The sequence below is a fragment of the Cucurbita moschata genome, unplaced genomic scaffold (assembly GCF_002738365.1).
Source record: "Cucurbita moschata cultivar Rifu unplaced genomic scaffold, Cmos_1.0 Cmo_Scf00025, whole genome shotgun sequence".
In the NCBI taxonomy this organism is placed as follows: Eukaryota; Viridiplantae; Streptophyta; class Magnoliopsida; order Cucurbitales; family Cucurbitaceae; genus Cucurbita; species Cucurbita moschata.
This window is the reverse complement of record NW_019268541.1, coordinates 341,340-357,261: the sequence shown is the minus strand read 5'-3', so window position 1 is coordinate 357,261 and position 15,922 is coordinate 341,340. Positions and strand designations below refer to the sequence as shown.

The window sequence follows — 15,922 nt, the reverse complement described above, 5'->3', positions numbered from 1 at the left end:
CTGATCAGAGTGATGAATATAGTACGGATGTGTTAAATCAACATCCGAAATTTTGAAGCTAGATTTGGCTGATTCCGCCATAAAGGAAATTTTGATATTTAAGAACACCAAGATCGGTGCTCTGATACCATGTTAAGAATGAGAAATAGAAATAGAATTGGGATCGAAAGTATGATCTTCATTCAGGTTTACACGTTTAAATAGGATACAAACTATCAACTAATACCTAAAAATAGAAAAATATATATCTAATTAAATCTGGTAAATAAATAAAATATACGGTTAATCAAATCTATACTAACAGCTTCCTAAATATCTAAGATATATTCTAACTAATTATCACGGCAAAATATCCTCTTAATAAAAATCTATTCCGGTGCACGAAACATTCTTTATAAGGGCATAGAAACTTATCTACAGTAGATGCACTTTAAAATCTCGAGGAAAAGTTCGAGAAGAAAAGCTCAACGAAAACAACATCTATTACCAATGAGTTTGAGTTGTTACAAATGGTATTAGAGCTAAATAACGGCGGTATGTCAACGAGGATGCTAACCCCAAGAAAGATGAATATAAGGGTATGGAAACGGAACGACGATAAGTAACAGGATTCGAAGGAATAATTCATATGACAGTTAAAAGCCTTAAATTCAGAGAGAGATTTTAACTGAAAAAAAGTGAAAAACAGAGGAGGCTCGAATTGCAATAAATCAAAGTTGTGGGAATAGAACGAATTAATGCATTTGTTTTTCTCTGTTTTTTTTTTTCTTTATATATAAAAAAACATTATCAGTGTCAGAGTTTGTTAAGTTTGGTACCAAACAAAAAAAAACATGATCTAATTTCCCCTTTTTTCTTTATTCAATTTCCATTTTTCTGTCAAATAATCGAAAAAAAAAAATGCTATATATCACAATTTCAATTTCATAAATTTCAAATTTAAAAATGTTTTTTTTATATTATATTTATTTAAGTAGATTAAAATCTTTATTAATTAATTAAAGGCTTCCCCACAATTAATTAGTTAATTAATTCTTTAATCTTCATAATTATTCAAAAATCTTGTTCTCCACTATTTATAACCGTTAAAAAAAATATTTTATGTGTTTAAAATTAAAAAAAAAAATGATTGGACGTAGAAGGGTAGTTTAGTAATAAGGAGAAAGAAAACAAGGATCTGCTGCATCTGCCAAACCATTGAGTTGATGTAACCAAACACTTTCTGATTTGGACCTCCACGCTCAATCATTGGATGACACGTGTCTTGACATGATTTGACATCCCTCTTTCACTTATTATCATTATATTTTTCAAAATATACAAAAGTTAAAAAAAAATTACAATGTCTCTTATGCCCTTACCATTATTGAATTTCTTAGAAATATATCATTTAAAATATTCCTTATTTTATTTTTAAAAAATAACAATAAATTATTTTCTCCCCTAAAATTTGGTGGGCTTAAAATCTTTATAAAAACAAAAACAACCAAAATTTGGTGAAAAAATGTGTCGTATTCTTTCCCAATCAAAACTACGTAGCAACACTGAATTTTGAATAGTTGAAACTCTTCTAGGTTGTATATGAGTTTTGGGCGGAAAAGACTTGCATTAGGCTCTATAGCCAACTGTCCCAGTTTTTCATCTCTCTGACTCCTTTTTTTTATTAAATATCCTTTAGGAAAAAAATGTGTTGTCTTTACTATTATATTGGAAGTTACTCCAAATATTGCTCGATTGATATCTAAAATTAAAATTTGATGTCTATTTGAACCTTATTCTCACTTTATCTCTGATTTTTCCAATCCTAATTCTGTTTAGATAAGGTATGATCGGGAGCGAAACTTCCGACCGAAAAGAAACGAAATATTACGAAACGAACAAGTAGGTTTAGATTGAAAGAGAAATGGAGAATAGCGACGTAATAGTAGGGAGACAAAGGATGGGCCAAGTTGTGTGAGGTGCATTGGGACAAAGTTTAGGGGGCGGATGGGTTGGTGCTGTGGGCACCCCTTGTTGGGTGGTGGGTCAACTAAACCGTATTTCCCCACATAAACCACATACACAAACTCCCTCTTACATAGACGCCGTTGTTCCCATGTGAACCAATTTAAGAGCAACCTTCCAAACACATTATCATGTTTTTGGAACAACAAATGGGTTTGTGGGAGAGAGACACACCTACACACATTTCTATGATTCACTTCAATGTTTTTATGTTTCCAACTCTTAATTGGTCGTGTTTTTTTTCGTATACTCAAAAATGTCTATTTGAACCGAATACGATATTGTCTATTTTGAACTGAAAAAATCCTACTTTTGTAAGATGGTACAAGAGACAAGTTGATGACCCAAAAAAACAAACTTGATGACTCCAACTCAGCGCCCATATAGTAACATGACTCTCTACAATTGTATGATATTGTCCACTTTGAGTATAAGCTCTCATGGCTTTTCTTTAGGCTTTCCCAAAAGGGCTCGTACCTATAGAGATAGTATTCCTTGATTATGAAATAATCATTCTCTAAATTAGCTGATGTGAGACTTTCATCTAACATCTCCCCTCGAACAAAGTATGTCTCCCCTTAATCGAGGCGCAACTTCTCTTTCTTTTGGAGTCATAGTCATTTTTTACTATGCCTTCAAGGAGCTTCCACTCCTTTTCTTTTGGAGTCATTTGTTCGAAATTTGAGAATTGTATTGATATAGCCATGACTCTAATACAAGAACATAACTCTCTCCATTTGTCTAAGGCCTTTTGGAAAAGTCCAAAGTAAAGCCATGAGTGATTATGCTCAAAGTGGACAATATCGTACCATTGCAGAGAGTTCTGTTCATTTAACAAAGTCTAAAAAAAATATCTAAACTCGATCCGATCTAATGCACAAATGAGAGAGATCGAACTGACACAGGCAGGGGACTTTGTGGGTGCCATAGAAATGATAATTCTGCAGATAAGTTGGCTCATTTGGCTTCTTTTGTGTGGCAGCTTGTGGCCGATGTGTGGTGCTTTGTCATTTCGCACCAACTCACCCCTGAAAAAAGGATCAGTTTTTTTGTTTGGCGGAAAACCTTAGGTTAATTGAATTATGTCACATAATCAATTTTAGAGTATAGTTTTTCTTTCTTCATTTGAGCATGAAACCTGTCATTTTCAGCATTTACTTAAACATGGGTGTAATATAAATTAATACAAAATTAAATGTCGTACCATTAATATAATCATTTATTTTTCTCAATTAAATTATTCCATAGATAGAGATAACGTACATTTATATTTATCTAAATGACTAGACGAAAAAAAATAATATTTTTATTTTTATTTTTATAGATATAAAACAAAACAATTAAAAAAAATTAATAGCATTATCATGACATTATCTTCATAAGGAAAGTTTATATTATTAAATGAAAATTTAAAAAAGGAAATAAAATTCACCAAATAATTTAATGGAAATGTTCCATCGAATATCCCATCATCCAACCCTACTATATATATATTATTTTGCATGTGTGAATGTTACCATGCATCATATGTATTAATATAATTATTTTAATATTAATTTGGGACGGAGTAATTTGCTGAAGACGTTATTTTTAAATACGATTGAGATAAGGTTCTAATCTCATAAGAACCGAAAGCTCTCATCAATTACAATCAATATGTTGATCGCTTCGTATGCATACAAAGTCAAAATCTCTAGTAATCACGGATGGATCGAATGCTACAATAGGTACATGAACAGTAAAAATTTGCAATAAAACCGTTGACGCTGAGATTTGCAATTGCGGCCCCTACGGGGTTGGGCTTGTTGGTGTTTGTGGGTTTTGTTTATTTAAGAGGCGGAAGAGAGAAGCTAAGTGAATTAAAGGGGCGAATGGAGGAGGAGTTGGAATCAGCGGTGGAGGTGCCATTTGGGGTGGCGGCGGCGGCGGTGGTGGTGGTGATTTTGGGTGCAAAAATGGGGTTGGTGTTATGGTGGAAGCCAAGAAGGATAGAGAACCACTTTCTCCGGCAAGGAATTGGAGGGCCGCCGTATCGTTTCTTTATTGGTAATTTCAAAGAATTGGTTTCCATGATGGCGGCGGCTTCTTCCCATCCAATACCCAATTTCTCTCATAATATTCTGCCACGTGTCCTCTCCTTCTACCATCACTGGAAGAAGATTTACGGTACGTGAGAATATTCTTCACTTTTTTAGTTCGTTCTTGAAATTAAGTTCGTTGTTTGTGCTCGGGATTGCATTTTAGGCTCTACGTTTGTGATTTGGTTCGGACCCATTGCTCGAGTTGCGGTATCCGACCCCGACATGATCCGAGAAATCTTCATCACTAACTCCCATTTTTACGAGAAAAACGAAGCCCATCCACTCGTTAAACAGCTCGAAGGCGACGGCCTCCTCACTCTCAATGGCCCAAAATGGGCTCTCCATCGCAAAATCATCTCCCCCACTTTTCACACAGACAATCTCAAAGTAACCCACTAATCTATTTTTTTTTTTTACGATAATATATATCTTAACTAATTGAGTTATGCAGTTGCTGATTCCTTTAGTAGAGGAAAGTGTAATGGATATGGTACAGAAATGGTCGTCTATGACGGAGGAAACGACCTCGGGCGAGGTGGAGATTGATGTTTTCGATAGCTTCCAAACGCTAACTGAAGATGTCATAACGAAAACAGCGTTCGGTTGTAGCTATGAAGATGGTAAAGCGATTTTCAAGATTCAAACTCAACAAATGATATTAGCTTCAGAAGCTTTTCAAAAGGTCTTCATTCCTGGCTATAGGTAAAATTACCATTATAATTTGAATTTGAATTTGAATTACCCATTTATTTATTTTTAAAAAATATACAGATTCTTGCCGACAAGAACAAATATGAAGTCGTGGAAATTAGAGAAGGAAATAAAGAAATCATTGCTGAAATTAATCGAGGGGCGAAAACGGAATTTTGAAAAGAATTGGGCAATTAATGAAAAAGGACCAAAAGATTTGTTGGGGCTCATGATCCAAGCTTCCATTTCTGTCCATGACATCGTGGAAGAATGCAAAAGCTTCTTCTTTGCTGGCAAACAGACCACTTCCAATCTGCTGACGTGGACTACTGTCTTGCTGGCAATGCATCCACGCTGGCAAATTCTGGCACGTCATGAGGTCTTTACCATCTGCGGTCCACGTGCCCTCCCCTCCTCTGATGACGTGTCCAAGTTCAAAATTGTAAGCCCTTATTTATTTATTTAACTTTATATTAAAAATGGTAATAATGACGACTTTTATCTTGTAAAACCCAACATGCATTTTAATAAAATAATTTAATTAAGTAATACATTATTGAGCGAAATATCCAAAATTAGATTAATACAAAATATTATTTTGTAATTTAATTTGGTGTTTGTTTCTTGGTGGCAAATGATTGGATGTGGCAGCTGAGCATGATACTAAATGAATCCTTACGATTGTACCCACCCACCGTGGCTACAATCAGACGTGCAAACGCTGACGTGGAGCTAGGTGGACGAATGATCCCACGTGGCACGGAGTTTTTGATTCCAATCCTTGCCGTTCATCATGATCAAACTATTTGGGGCAACGATGCAAGTGAGTTTAATCCAGAGCGATTCTCAGACGGAGTAAGCCGAGCTGGAAATCATCCAGTTGGGTTCATTCCATTCGGACTTGGGGTTCGGAATTGCATCGGCCAAAATCTAGCAGTTTTGGAAGCAAAGTTGGCAATGGTGATTATACTTCAACGTCTCTCGTTTCGATTGGCTCCTACTTATCAGCATGCGCCGACTGTCCTGATGCTTCTTTATCCACAGTATGGCGCTCCCATTCTTTTTGAAAAGATAGCCTTAAATTAAAATTACTAGGATCGTCAAAATTAACCACAGAATTATCAGTATAAGGTCGTGAAACGACTAACATATAGGGAGCTTGAAGTATCTCGTAATAACACAATTAAAGGTTGGGATTAGAACTTAATCCGTATCTTGTTATCTGTCTGTATACTTTCCCATAGATGTTACAAAGTTGTGGTTTAAATCTCTGTCTCTCTCCCTTTGTCTCTTTTTGGTTTGGCATTATCTGATGGGACTTCCTGACCACTTCTTCCGAGCTTGAAAGAGTCAAAATTGTGTCGATACGAACTTTGATTTCCGATATGCTTAGTTTAGTTTGAATATCAGAAGATGAGAAGAAGGGTGTTGGAAGGAGACAATTATATTATCTGTTCTTAAGTGTGTGTGTGAGAGAGGGAGCAAGATCACATGGGAATGTCAATCAGGAAGAGTTGGCTAATGAGACAATAGCAGAGGATTTGGTGGAGCCCCATAAATGCTGGTGCCCTTTCCTTGTAGGGCTCACCTGGCCCCTCTTAAAAGGCCAAAAGCCAAGGCCGTGTCGTTCTTAGATACAGTCTAGAACTATTGGCCAAGGGTTTTATCGATGATGTGAGAGAGTATATATGGTTTCAGTTAACTAAATTTTTACGAAATATCTACCATATATATCTAAGAACATACAAAGCGACATAAGGGTTTGAAGTATAACCTCGAGGGCGCTCGCCATCGCTTGGCATGGAGAAGAATCCAGTCTCGAGCTTAACCGGCCTGAAATGGAGGAATGTAGTGAGGAACCATCAGCCATGGCCAAAGCTATTAACATATCTCATTTATTTCCAAATGGTTGAAGCAATCAACATATTCATCAATGAAGCATAAAACTAAACTGGACTAAGGATCTTATAAACAGATTCAATTGTTGGGTAAGTTGTACATTCAGTTTATATCGGAAATGGATATGATAAGCAAAAGAATATATTTCCCAGTCATCTAATTGGAGTACTGGTACTTGCAGATATTAAATATTTTAGCTGCATTAAATGTTCGTCGTTCGATATGTTAAGCGAAAGTCGAAGATTTGTGATCAATACTTCTTGTTCCCAACTCAAAGGTCCTGATGCATGCAATGCCTCAATAGTGCAACGGTACGCACGTAACTCTAACCTATGGATTTCGGCTGCCAATTCTTCTTTCGTAGGGAGACAATGTCCTTCGTGTCCCCAATGATTACGTGATCGATCCTCGCAGAAGTGACCAGCATTTCGATCGGACATATCACATGGCAGCTCACTTGAGTTGTCGCTGCTGATGCTGCAACTACCAACAGAGCACATAATGCTATCTACGTCGTTCGATTCCCGAACCAGATTAACTGGTTCGTTATCCTTGATATCCAATTCCAAATGCTCACCAAGTCTGTGATTCAATGATGCAGGCCAATGTCTTTCACCAAGAGAATCTCTAGGACAAGAAACTAGATCTACCTGCAGCTTAGGTAACAATGTTCGATTTGCAGTAACCACCTTAACGTATCTGCCCTTTTTCTCAATCGGGCGAACTTTATGGCTAGCTCGATAAGATGCTTTAGACGAGCAATCGGTTGATCTCTTCAGAACTCTCACATTGTAGCTATCTTGAAATTTTTCGTTCCGACTTACAAAACAGTCGTCTTGTTTCCACGGAGACGTCCTTGAGTTCGTCTTTTGAACTTGAGAGGTTGAATTTTGATCGAGGTTCAAAAATAGATTCGTATGGAGCTTCCCTCCATTAGAATTTTTATTTCCCTGCACGCAAAAGACATCGCTTCATTCACTTATAAAATTTATCAACACTTGAACTGCAAGAGAATATGACATGAAAATCGGTCGGTTGTTTCTTACGTTTTCCATCAGAAAGACAAAAAAAATTCAACAACGACAGCACGACCACGTGTTCGTCGACACATGATAAGTTTTCCAATTCATAACCCATAATAGAGCAAAAAGTAATACAGTGAAACAAAAGTAGATAGACGATATTTACCTTTTCGACCATAACCCATGCATTGTCATCGTCTTCCAACGACTGTCTAACCCGGATATGAGTTTTTCTGACTTTAAACTCCTGAGAGGATCCAAGTAATCTGACAAGAATGTGCATTTTCCCCAAAACCTCAGAGACTGTGGCTATTTTCCATAAGTTGTTATCGAACACTTCTACGACATCACCAGGAGCCCAAGCCTCTGAAAGGTCTAAACGAGTGTGGCAGGGCACGATGACCTTTCGAGACACCTTCTCCACCATATCATGGTTGTTGACACCTTTAGACATAACATATCCAGCCATATAGTTGGAGCCATTGCTTCTTAATGCTTCCATAGAACATTGTGGTCCTAAAGCCACTTTCCTTTTGCTCAATACCTTCAGCTTACTCCCTTTCTTGAATTTCATGATTTCTAGCCGAAATTACTACTCGTAATCTGTTATTTCGGGATACAGAAAACATGAGTCGATGCAAAAATAAACCATTCGAAATTAAGAGAGTTGCATACTGAAATTAATGGTTCAAATTAAACAAAATGATACAAAACTATAAGAATGAAAGCTAAAAACTCTTCCTCTAAGCATGTTTCTGTGAAGAACAGATCAACATAAAAGATTTCAGGCTATGTCTAATATTCTCCATTGTATTGCACATGAACAACCAAACGGAGAGTGTCCCAAATGTTTAAGCCAATTCACATATATAATTATGTTATTCGAATGTCAAAATCATAAACAGCTTAGTCTTTTCAGGTCTTGATCTAATCGAAAACGACACCAAACGCCCCGAATTCGATTTCTATCTTTCCTTTTCTTTTTGGGTTTGCTTATACTGAATACCCTTTTTCCTCGTTAAAAAATTAGACATCAAGCAGTACAATCACCTCCACTGTTCATACAAACATGCTGCAGAATAAGTAAAACCAAATCGAAGGAAAATTTATAGCCAAAACTGACCTCTGGGGTTGATCACAAAGAACACACACTAAATTCAGTTGATTCTAAACATATAATGAAATCTATAATGTAATTCTAAACACAAAATCTTCATCAATCCAAAACAAGTTCATGGAACTGATGATCCAAACCCATAATTTCCCTTCCGTTTTCCACTGAATTCTGAGGAACCAAACAGCATCCAGAGAAATGAACAATCCCCAAACAAGAACAAGAACGAACGAAATGAAATTCTCAGCAACAAATAGATATTCAAACACAAAAACGCTTCAGAAACCGAACGAAATTCAGGAAACAGTAAGAAAAAGAGCATCAAGAATTAAGCAAGTGGTTGAAATGCAAATATAGATTGAACCCAGAAGAAGATCGGTCTGAAGGAAGCAAATGGAAACAAATTTCACTGACCCTTTTGAATTGCAGAGAGAAAGTTGTTACCCCACGATCGTCACAAGCCTCTCTCTATCTAATTTACTTGTATTTTGTGTTTGTGTCGGTTCTTATATCGGATAATTAAGCATGATTTGCTTTTAAGTTTTAGGCCATACTACGAAGGCCCAGATAAAGAATGAAAATTAAAAATTAAAACAACTTAGTAAATAAACAAAGAATAATGCAATGGTTTTTTTTATGCCAGATTGCCAACAAACAGCCCAAGAATAGCTTGTTGAGTTGGGAATTACCTGTTACTCCTTGTTCAAAGCAAGCACTATGAAGGCTTCTTTTTTGGGTCTCTTTTCATTTCAATTTCTTTTCACTTGGGTTTTAATTGAGTTCTTAAGGAAGATGGATTAAATTAAATTAAGATTTGAGAGAAAGCTGTAATTTTTAGAACACCCAAGTGTTGTATAATCAAATCATACACCAAACGTTTAGGCAAATATTTAATAGTTTGGTAGATTTGGCCTAATATTTCATTGCCCCACTTCTACAAATGATTATATATATACCCAATTTCTCTCGTTTATAAGAGATAATTCTTCCAAATTACTCTCTTTTTTAGATCTTAGAATCAAACAAATAAGAACCATCTACCATGATCAAGGATCATTATAATGCATTCATTTATCGTTCAAGTTTTACCTATTAATCATAAATACGTTTTTTTAATTAAAAAACAACTAAGATTGGAAGATTCCAAACTTTATTCTCTTGATCGAGAGCATGTTTTAATTAATGTAGTTATGTTCAAGTTGACGATTATAAAAGTCCCTGATCGACATTGCTTCTTCCGATGATCTTATCGGTAGAGATGTTCATTTTATCTGCAAAGACCCTCCTCGAATGGGGAGGAAATTTCCCGTTTAGATGGGGAATGAGAGAGGAAGTGGAGAACATTTTTTCCTCGTCAAATAAATGGGATTGAAGACGGAATTATATTCTTCATCCCCGCTCCTGCTTTTTTTTTTTTTTAAAGAGAGGAAAAAAAATAGCTTAAGACTATTTTGTGGGGGGACAGAGGAATATTGTTAGACTTCAGTCACAAGGCTTAACATGTTGGCTCTTCTGAATGACTCTGTAACTTCCATTCTTAACTTTGATATCCAAAACTAGAAAGCGAAACAAGAGAAGGGTCATAGAGAGAGAATATCATAGTTATAGTTACTCATTCCATACTCTTTTTTCCCTTTTTGTATCTTTTTAAGATTTGGAATATGCCTAAAATATGCACTGTATCACAGTAAGTGAACAACTTTTACTGCATAATTGCTTTATTCTATTCATTCTAAAAAATTTCATGTCCATAAATGCTTGAACACAAGAGGTAGGGACTGTTTTCTTTAGTGCTCAATAAAATTTCAACAAGTTAGTAATAAGGATTACACTAAACATCTGTGAAGATATGCTTTATTTTGTATGAAACTGGACAATGTTTTTAAAGTTTCCTTTATGAGGAAAGCTTTGTTGAGCAGAAGATGAAGCGTCTAAATAAAAATGACAAAAAGAGAAGAAGAAATTGAGTGAAGGGAAGTGGTTGTGTGATGTAGAGAGATTGAGTAGGGTGAAAGGGTTGGAAGGTCCAATGGAAACACAAGAAAAAGGCAAATAAGGGTTGTTGAGAGGAGAAGGCTTCAAATAACCTTCAAGATTTGGGTTTAAAGCTTCAAATAACCTTCAAGATTTGGGTTTAAAGCTTCAAATAACCTTCAGATTCACGTTAAATATTTCTCTCCCTCTACCCATTCATAACTCATAATTAACCCACATTTCTCCTCCCTAGATTTACCTGGTTGTAAGAATCCAAAGGATTAAAAATATCTTAAAAAACAGAATAAGAGGAATTAAGTTGTGAGATCCCACGTCGATTGAGAAGGAGAACGAAACATTCTTTACAAATGTGTGGAAATTTCTTTCTAGCATACGCGTTTTAAAAATCTAGAAGGAAAGACCGAAAGAAAAAATTCAAAGAGAACAATATCGGCTAGCAATAGACTTGAACTGTCACTTAACTAAGTTAAGTGCATCAAATGCTAATCCTATTTCTTTCTAGGAAGCATTACTCTTAGACATGAGCAAAATACCAAAAGCTTCATCCTTGAATGGTAGGGAGTTTATAGCAGCAAGTTAAACAGATAATTCGTGGAAGATTCAGTAAGTGTTTGAAGGCCTATGCATTCTGAAGATGTGCTGTTATGGGGTAAAAGGAAGGAAGAATGGCAGATCTTATACACAAAAGATGGGATGAATGAATGAATGAATGAATGCCTGAAGTTAAAGAGAATCAAGCTTTGCTTTCGCAGTAAAGAATGGTGTGGGAGAAGAGATTTCAAATCGCAAGAGCTGACAAAACTGATGATATAAGAATTATAAATGAATGATGAGCAGCTTTAGGAGAAACCAATGGCAAGGCCCTAGACGTTTTCATGTGAGAGGAAAATGCATATAAAAGGACTAACAGATTTGTCTAATCCTGTGGGTGGAGAATGCTTACTCAAACGGAAACTCTCTCTAGATTGAACATCTTGTTCATAGAATCAAAACAGTTCAACAAGGATCAGGACAAAGCTACCAGAGAGATCCTCAGCAACAGCTTGAAGTTCCTGCACGTTATATACAATCAATCCAATTAATTAAAGGAGTTTGAAGTTCCTAGAGGTCTTGATAGCAAAGAACCAATATAATTTGAAATCAGTGATAAGAGGGGCAGAAACTTCAATTGTAGTTGAAGATCAGGAAGGAAAAGAAACCTAGCAACCATGAGATAACCGAGCGTGAGACCGAACCCTGTTGTATTGACGGGGATGTATCAAAGAACAAATGCTTCCTTGAAGAACAAAATAATTTAATTCAAAATTGCACTAATTTGCATCAAAAAATGGCATGGACAACAATTACCCTTTTATCTTCATATTCCTCCATAAAAAGGAACATCGAGTCTTGTGCACAAAAATGTTTTACACACCAAATATTCTAATTTGAAGACGAAACCCTTGCCATTTCCATGTGCAAATGATCAAGTCTTATAACAGAAAATTGCAATACTAGTCGTGCCAAAAAGATCTTCTCGGAATCGCTAATAATCTGGCCAGAGTTGAAATTCAAATGCTGCTTCCTCTGTCACTCCCCACCTCTCCCAGAAAAGCAGTCAGCTGCTTACATACCTATCAATGGGAATCAGTACACAATTAGCAAAAGGGCAATCAAATAAATCACAAGTTCGTTAGTTTTGTATCAACTCATCGATAGGTTGGACGATGTGTATGCAATAACAATTATTGATGCACTAAGTTTTGAAATCGTAAGTACTAGATATTGTTCTTAGCAATAATAATCAGCATGGACAAGGAAAATAAAATAAGATAACACGAGATATATTTTAGTTTATCCATTCAGATAATTAAAAAGAGAGAAAAACCATTGAAACTAGATGTCCACAACCCCACACCCGGTCAACATCATTTTTTAAAAAGTACCATTTTTTAAAGTTTAAATTAGTAAAAGTGAATTGACCTATCTTGAAGTTTGAAGAAAATTATTATCTCAAGAGTTTTAGATACGATAATTAGCAATGAGGAACAACATACAAACATAGTAGAACTAGCAACAAAAATGCAGAAGGAAAAATATAAGCCACTAACTACATAGCATTATTAAAACGAACAATGATATACGAGTCTTTATTTCCTACTTAAGCAGAAGGAAAAATATCAGCCAACTAGAGTAACATTCTTAAAACAAACAACCCTATATGATTTCGTTGTAACCTTCCAAATCACGCAAATGGAACCAGAGACTGCACAAAGAAATAAGAAGTTCCAAATGCTAGTCACAACATGGTTAATTTGACACCGCGCATGGATTTGCATATAAGCAGGTTTATAATTTATCCAGAAGCACTGTTAGATCAAATGGAAATAGAATATTGACCAGATCACCAATGGCTTATACAGACCCTAAACATTTACCTCCAAATCATACAATGCACAAGAAAAATGTTTGTGCACATACCTCATCTACTACTTGAAAGTATATTCTTCTAGTTGCTGTGACTATTTCCATCTTCACTCGATGTAAAACTTATTATTGAGTGGTTGTTGATGCAGCTTGCCAGAAGGTTGGTTGATTTCACAGCCAAACTCAACCTCCATTAGCCGATGATTTTCTTTAGAGCGCTTCATAGAGAAGGAAACCTTCAATTCATCTCCTTCACCGACCCAAATGGGAGGATGCATGAGGAAGACCTGTATGAAGAAAAGATCAAACTGGAATAACAAGAACATTTCTTGGTGCAACCAAAGAAGCAATTAATCACTAGTGGATAAATAAAGTACTCATTTACTGAGCATTTTCCATGGGCAGCATAAATAATATAAAGCTAACGGACCAAGCCAATGATTCAATATTACATATTTGTTGATCTTTGGATAATACAGACCTGTTGTCCCCAGTGTGTGCCATTACCAACGCTGGGAGCAGTTGTCAGCTCAATCTCTAATTGAGCTGGATCCTCGTTTCTTCCCTAGTACACCCAAATTGAAGAAGTTATGCAACCTATAGCAAAAGCCTGAAGTAAGCCAAATTTGATGTTTCAAAAGCGAAGTGGAAGCTCAACTTACTCGAAAATGGACATCAAACCATCCACCATAACCACAAAACCGTGTGTTCTCTGAATTGATTGATGACATAAAGTTCGATTTGACTTCAAGAATGTCATCAACGGTAGCAGTCAAACAATCAATATCCTTTATGATGGATGCTGTCCCAATAACTTGTTGTGGATGAAGGTTGTTCCACAACGATGTCTATACATATTAAGAAAACAATTCCAATGTTGTTAAAGAGTAACAAAAGCAAATTTCAAATCTATCAAAGTAATTAATGTATGGGATAGAGGGATAGCCCATTAAAGTTCAAATAGGGTGCATAGAAACAACTAGCTAACATACAAAGAAGCCACGATTCAAAATAATAGACAACTGCACCCAAGGAACTCATCAACAACCATTAAGAAATAAATTGCGCATTCCCTTGGCACATGAAAATGAAAATAAAGTGACATACAATTGGAAAAAACAATAAGGACCTGTCAACAATACATTTTTCTAACATATGTAAAATTGCAATCTGGACAAGCTTGATTATGAAACATAGTTTAAATCAACAGAGTTATTAGTCTAAGAGACATGAACGCTAGCAATTAGAAAAGTGAAAGGAACTTTAAAAACTCCCATTCCCAAATCTAAGTCTCACCTGAAGATAATATTTTCTTTGCTCGTCAGAGAATGGTCTCGTTAAAACAGACATGTCAACTCCATAATCCATTTTGGTATCAGAAACAAAATTATACCAATCATCCATAGCTCCTTCATAGTCGTTCATTTTTTGATCTCCCAATTTAGACCTAATTGGCGCCACCCACATGCGTGCATGACTTGGATACCTGGATAGACAAATGTTTGTTTTAGATGGTTTGTGCAGTATGATGGACAAATCCTATAGGTTGTATAGCTCACGAAATCAGTTTTTTTTTTTTTTTTTAATCACAGAAAAGCCCATCCAAAATATCAATACATATGAATATATGCATGCACCTATGCAATTTTACCATTAATTCATCTAAACCAGTCAGGAATCTACTGCTGCTATCTTGATCCATTTACAATATGTTATAATTAATAAAGACCATTACAACCATATAATATCTGATACTAAATCCTTTTTTGTTATGAACTGCACAACGCCAGAAAAACCATGCAAATTTTTCTAGAAAAAATATCATCCAAAATTTTACAAACCATCCAAATATTTTATCCATAAGTTTTAAACTTGCCTACACATCACTACAAAAATCTCCCACAAAAACCAACTGGGAAGAATCAATATCCATCTCTAACTCATTGGCAGCAACAACTTTTCAAAAATTACCATGGGTTTAGAAATTTTACTGCGTTGAGAATAATGGAAAACAAGACGATTATTTAAACTAACAAAATATATATATAGAGGAAAAAATACTTGAAAATAATTTGCTTCCATCACTTACATCACCCCGGACGGCTTCAACCAGTGGTCACGTGCATAAATCACAGAATCAAACATAGATTCCCTCAAGAGAAAATATCCCATCCACTCGGAGATAATGACATCCACTGATCATCAACGAATAAGCAAAGTTAAATCAAGAACCAAAATATGGTACCGTGTTGCTCGAAGATTAGTACATTTGATAATAATAGCTTCAAACACACATGAGCAGAACTCATTTTAACTATGTTTCACTGGAGAGGACAATAAGTATCAAATTTTATACAACGCGTTTTCGTTTCTTACAAAAAGGGTGGGAAAATAATGGTGCTAACCTTTCTCTGGAAGGACAACATCCTCCATAGATCCCTCGATGACATCAATTACGTCCTCAAGGTTATTAGCTTTGACGAGTGCACGGGCATGTTCCGACATCTTAGTTGCTTCCACTGCATATACCTTCCTTGCACCTGCCTGTGCTGACCAAATAGCTAGGATCCCACTCCCCGTTCCCACGTCTAATACGGTCTGCTCGAAGAAACATTAATTAAACCAAGGGCTACTCCTTAATGATTCCGGCTAGCAGTTTAAGAAACAATAAACATTATAAACCGCAACAATACATCACCCCCCCCCCCCCC

At 35.8% G+C, this 15,922-nt stretch overlaps 3 protein-coding genes across 5 annotated transcripts in view; 1 reads left to right on the top strand and 2 right to left on the bottom strand.

Moving 5' to 3' along the window:
• Nucleotides 1-3,754: 3,754 nt before the first annotated feature.
• On the top strand, nt 3,755-5,996 carry LOC111461725 (cytochrome P450 734A1-like). Its single transcript, XM_023105348.1, has 5 exons — nt 3,755-4,170; nt 4,249-4,472; nt 4,537-4,787; nt 4,857-5,217; nt 5,427-5,996. The coding sequence occupies exons 1-5, from the start codon at nt 3,876-3,878 to the stop codon at nt 5,859-5,861; spliced, it is 1,566 nt and encodes a 521-aa protein (XP_022961116.1). The 5' UTR covers nt 3,755-3,875; the 3' UTR covers nt 5,862-5,996.
• Nucleotides 5,997-6,454: 458 nt separating this feature from the next.
• LOC111461726 lies at nt 6,455-9,616 on the bottom strand. Of its 3 annotated transcripts, XM_023105352.1 has the most exons (4): nt 9,225-9,408; nt 7,863-8,299; nt 7,005-7,624; nt 6,455-6,608 (listed from the first exon to the last, which is right to left on the bottom strand). In XM_023105352.1, exons 2-4 carry the CDS (start codon nt 8,268-8,270, stop codon nt 6,497-6,499), a joined length of 1,140 nt encoding a protein of 379 aa, XP_022961120.1. In that variant the 5' UTR covers nt 8,271-8,299; nt 9,225-9,408; the 3' UTR covers nt 6,455-6,496. The 3 variants fall into 3 exon arrangements, with proteins under 3 accessions (XP_022961120.1, XP_022961118.1, XP_022961117.1); XM_023105350.1 differs by lacking the exons at nt 6,455-6,608; nt 9,225-9,408 and adding an exon at nt 9,500-9,616 and having other exon boundaries at nt 6,712-7,624; XM_023105349.1 differs by lacking the exon at nt 6,455-6,608 and having other exon boundaries at nt 6,712-7,624; nt 9,225-9,405.
• Nucleotides 9,617-12,133: 2,517 nt separating this feature from the next.
• The window catches only part of LOC111461802 (protein arginine N-methyltransferase PRMT10), a 4,491-nt gene continuing 702 nt past the window's right edge, over nt 12,134-15,922 (bottom strand). Inside the window, exons 2-8 of the mRNA XM_023105462.1 lie at nt 15,617-15,809; nt 15,301-15,406; nt 14,508-14,697; nt 13,874-14,059; nt 13,693-13,776; nt 13,266-13,498; nt 12,134-12,418 (exon numbers count right to left, since the gene is read on the bottom strand). Coding sequence (XP_022961230.1) covers nt 13,319-13,498; nt 13,693-13,776; nt 13,874-14,059; nt 14,508-14,697; nt 15,301-15,406; nt 15,617-15,809 — 939 coding nt within the window. The 3' untranslated portion in view covers nt 12,134-12,418; nt 13,266-13,318. The remainder of the gene's footprint in view (nt 12,419-13,265; nt 13,499-13,692; nt 13,777-13,873; nt 14,060-14,507; nt 14,698-15,300; nt 15,407-15,616; nt 15,810-15,922) is intronic.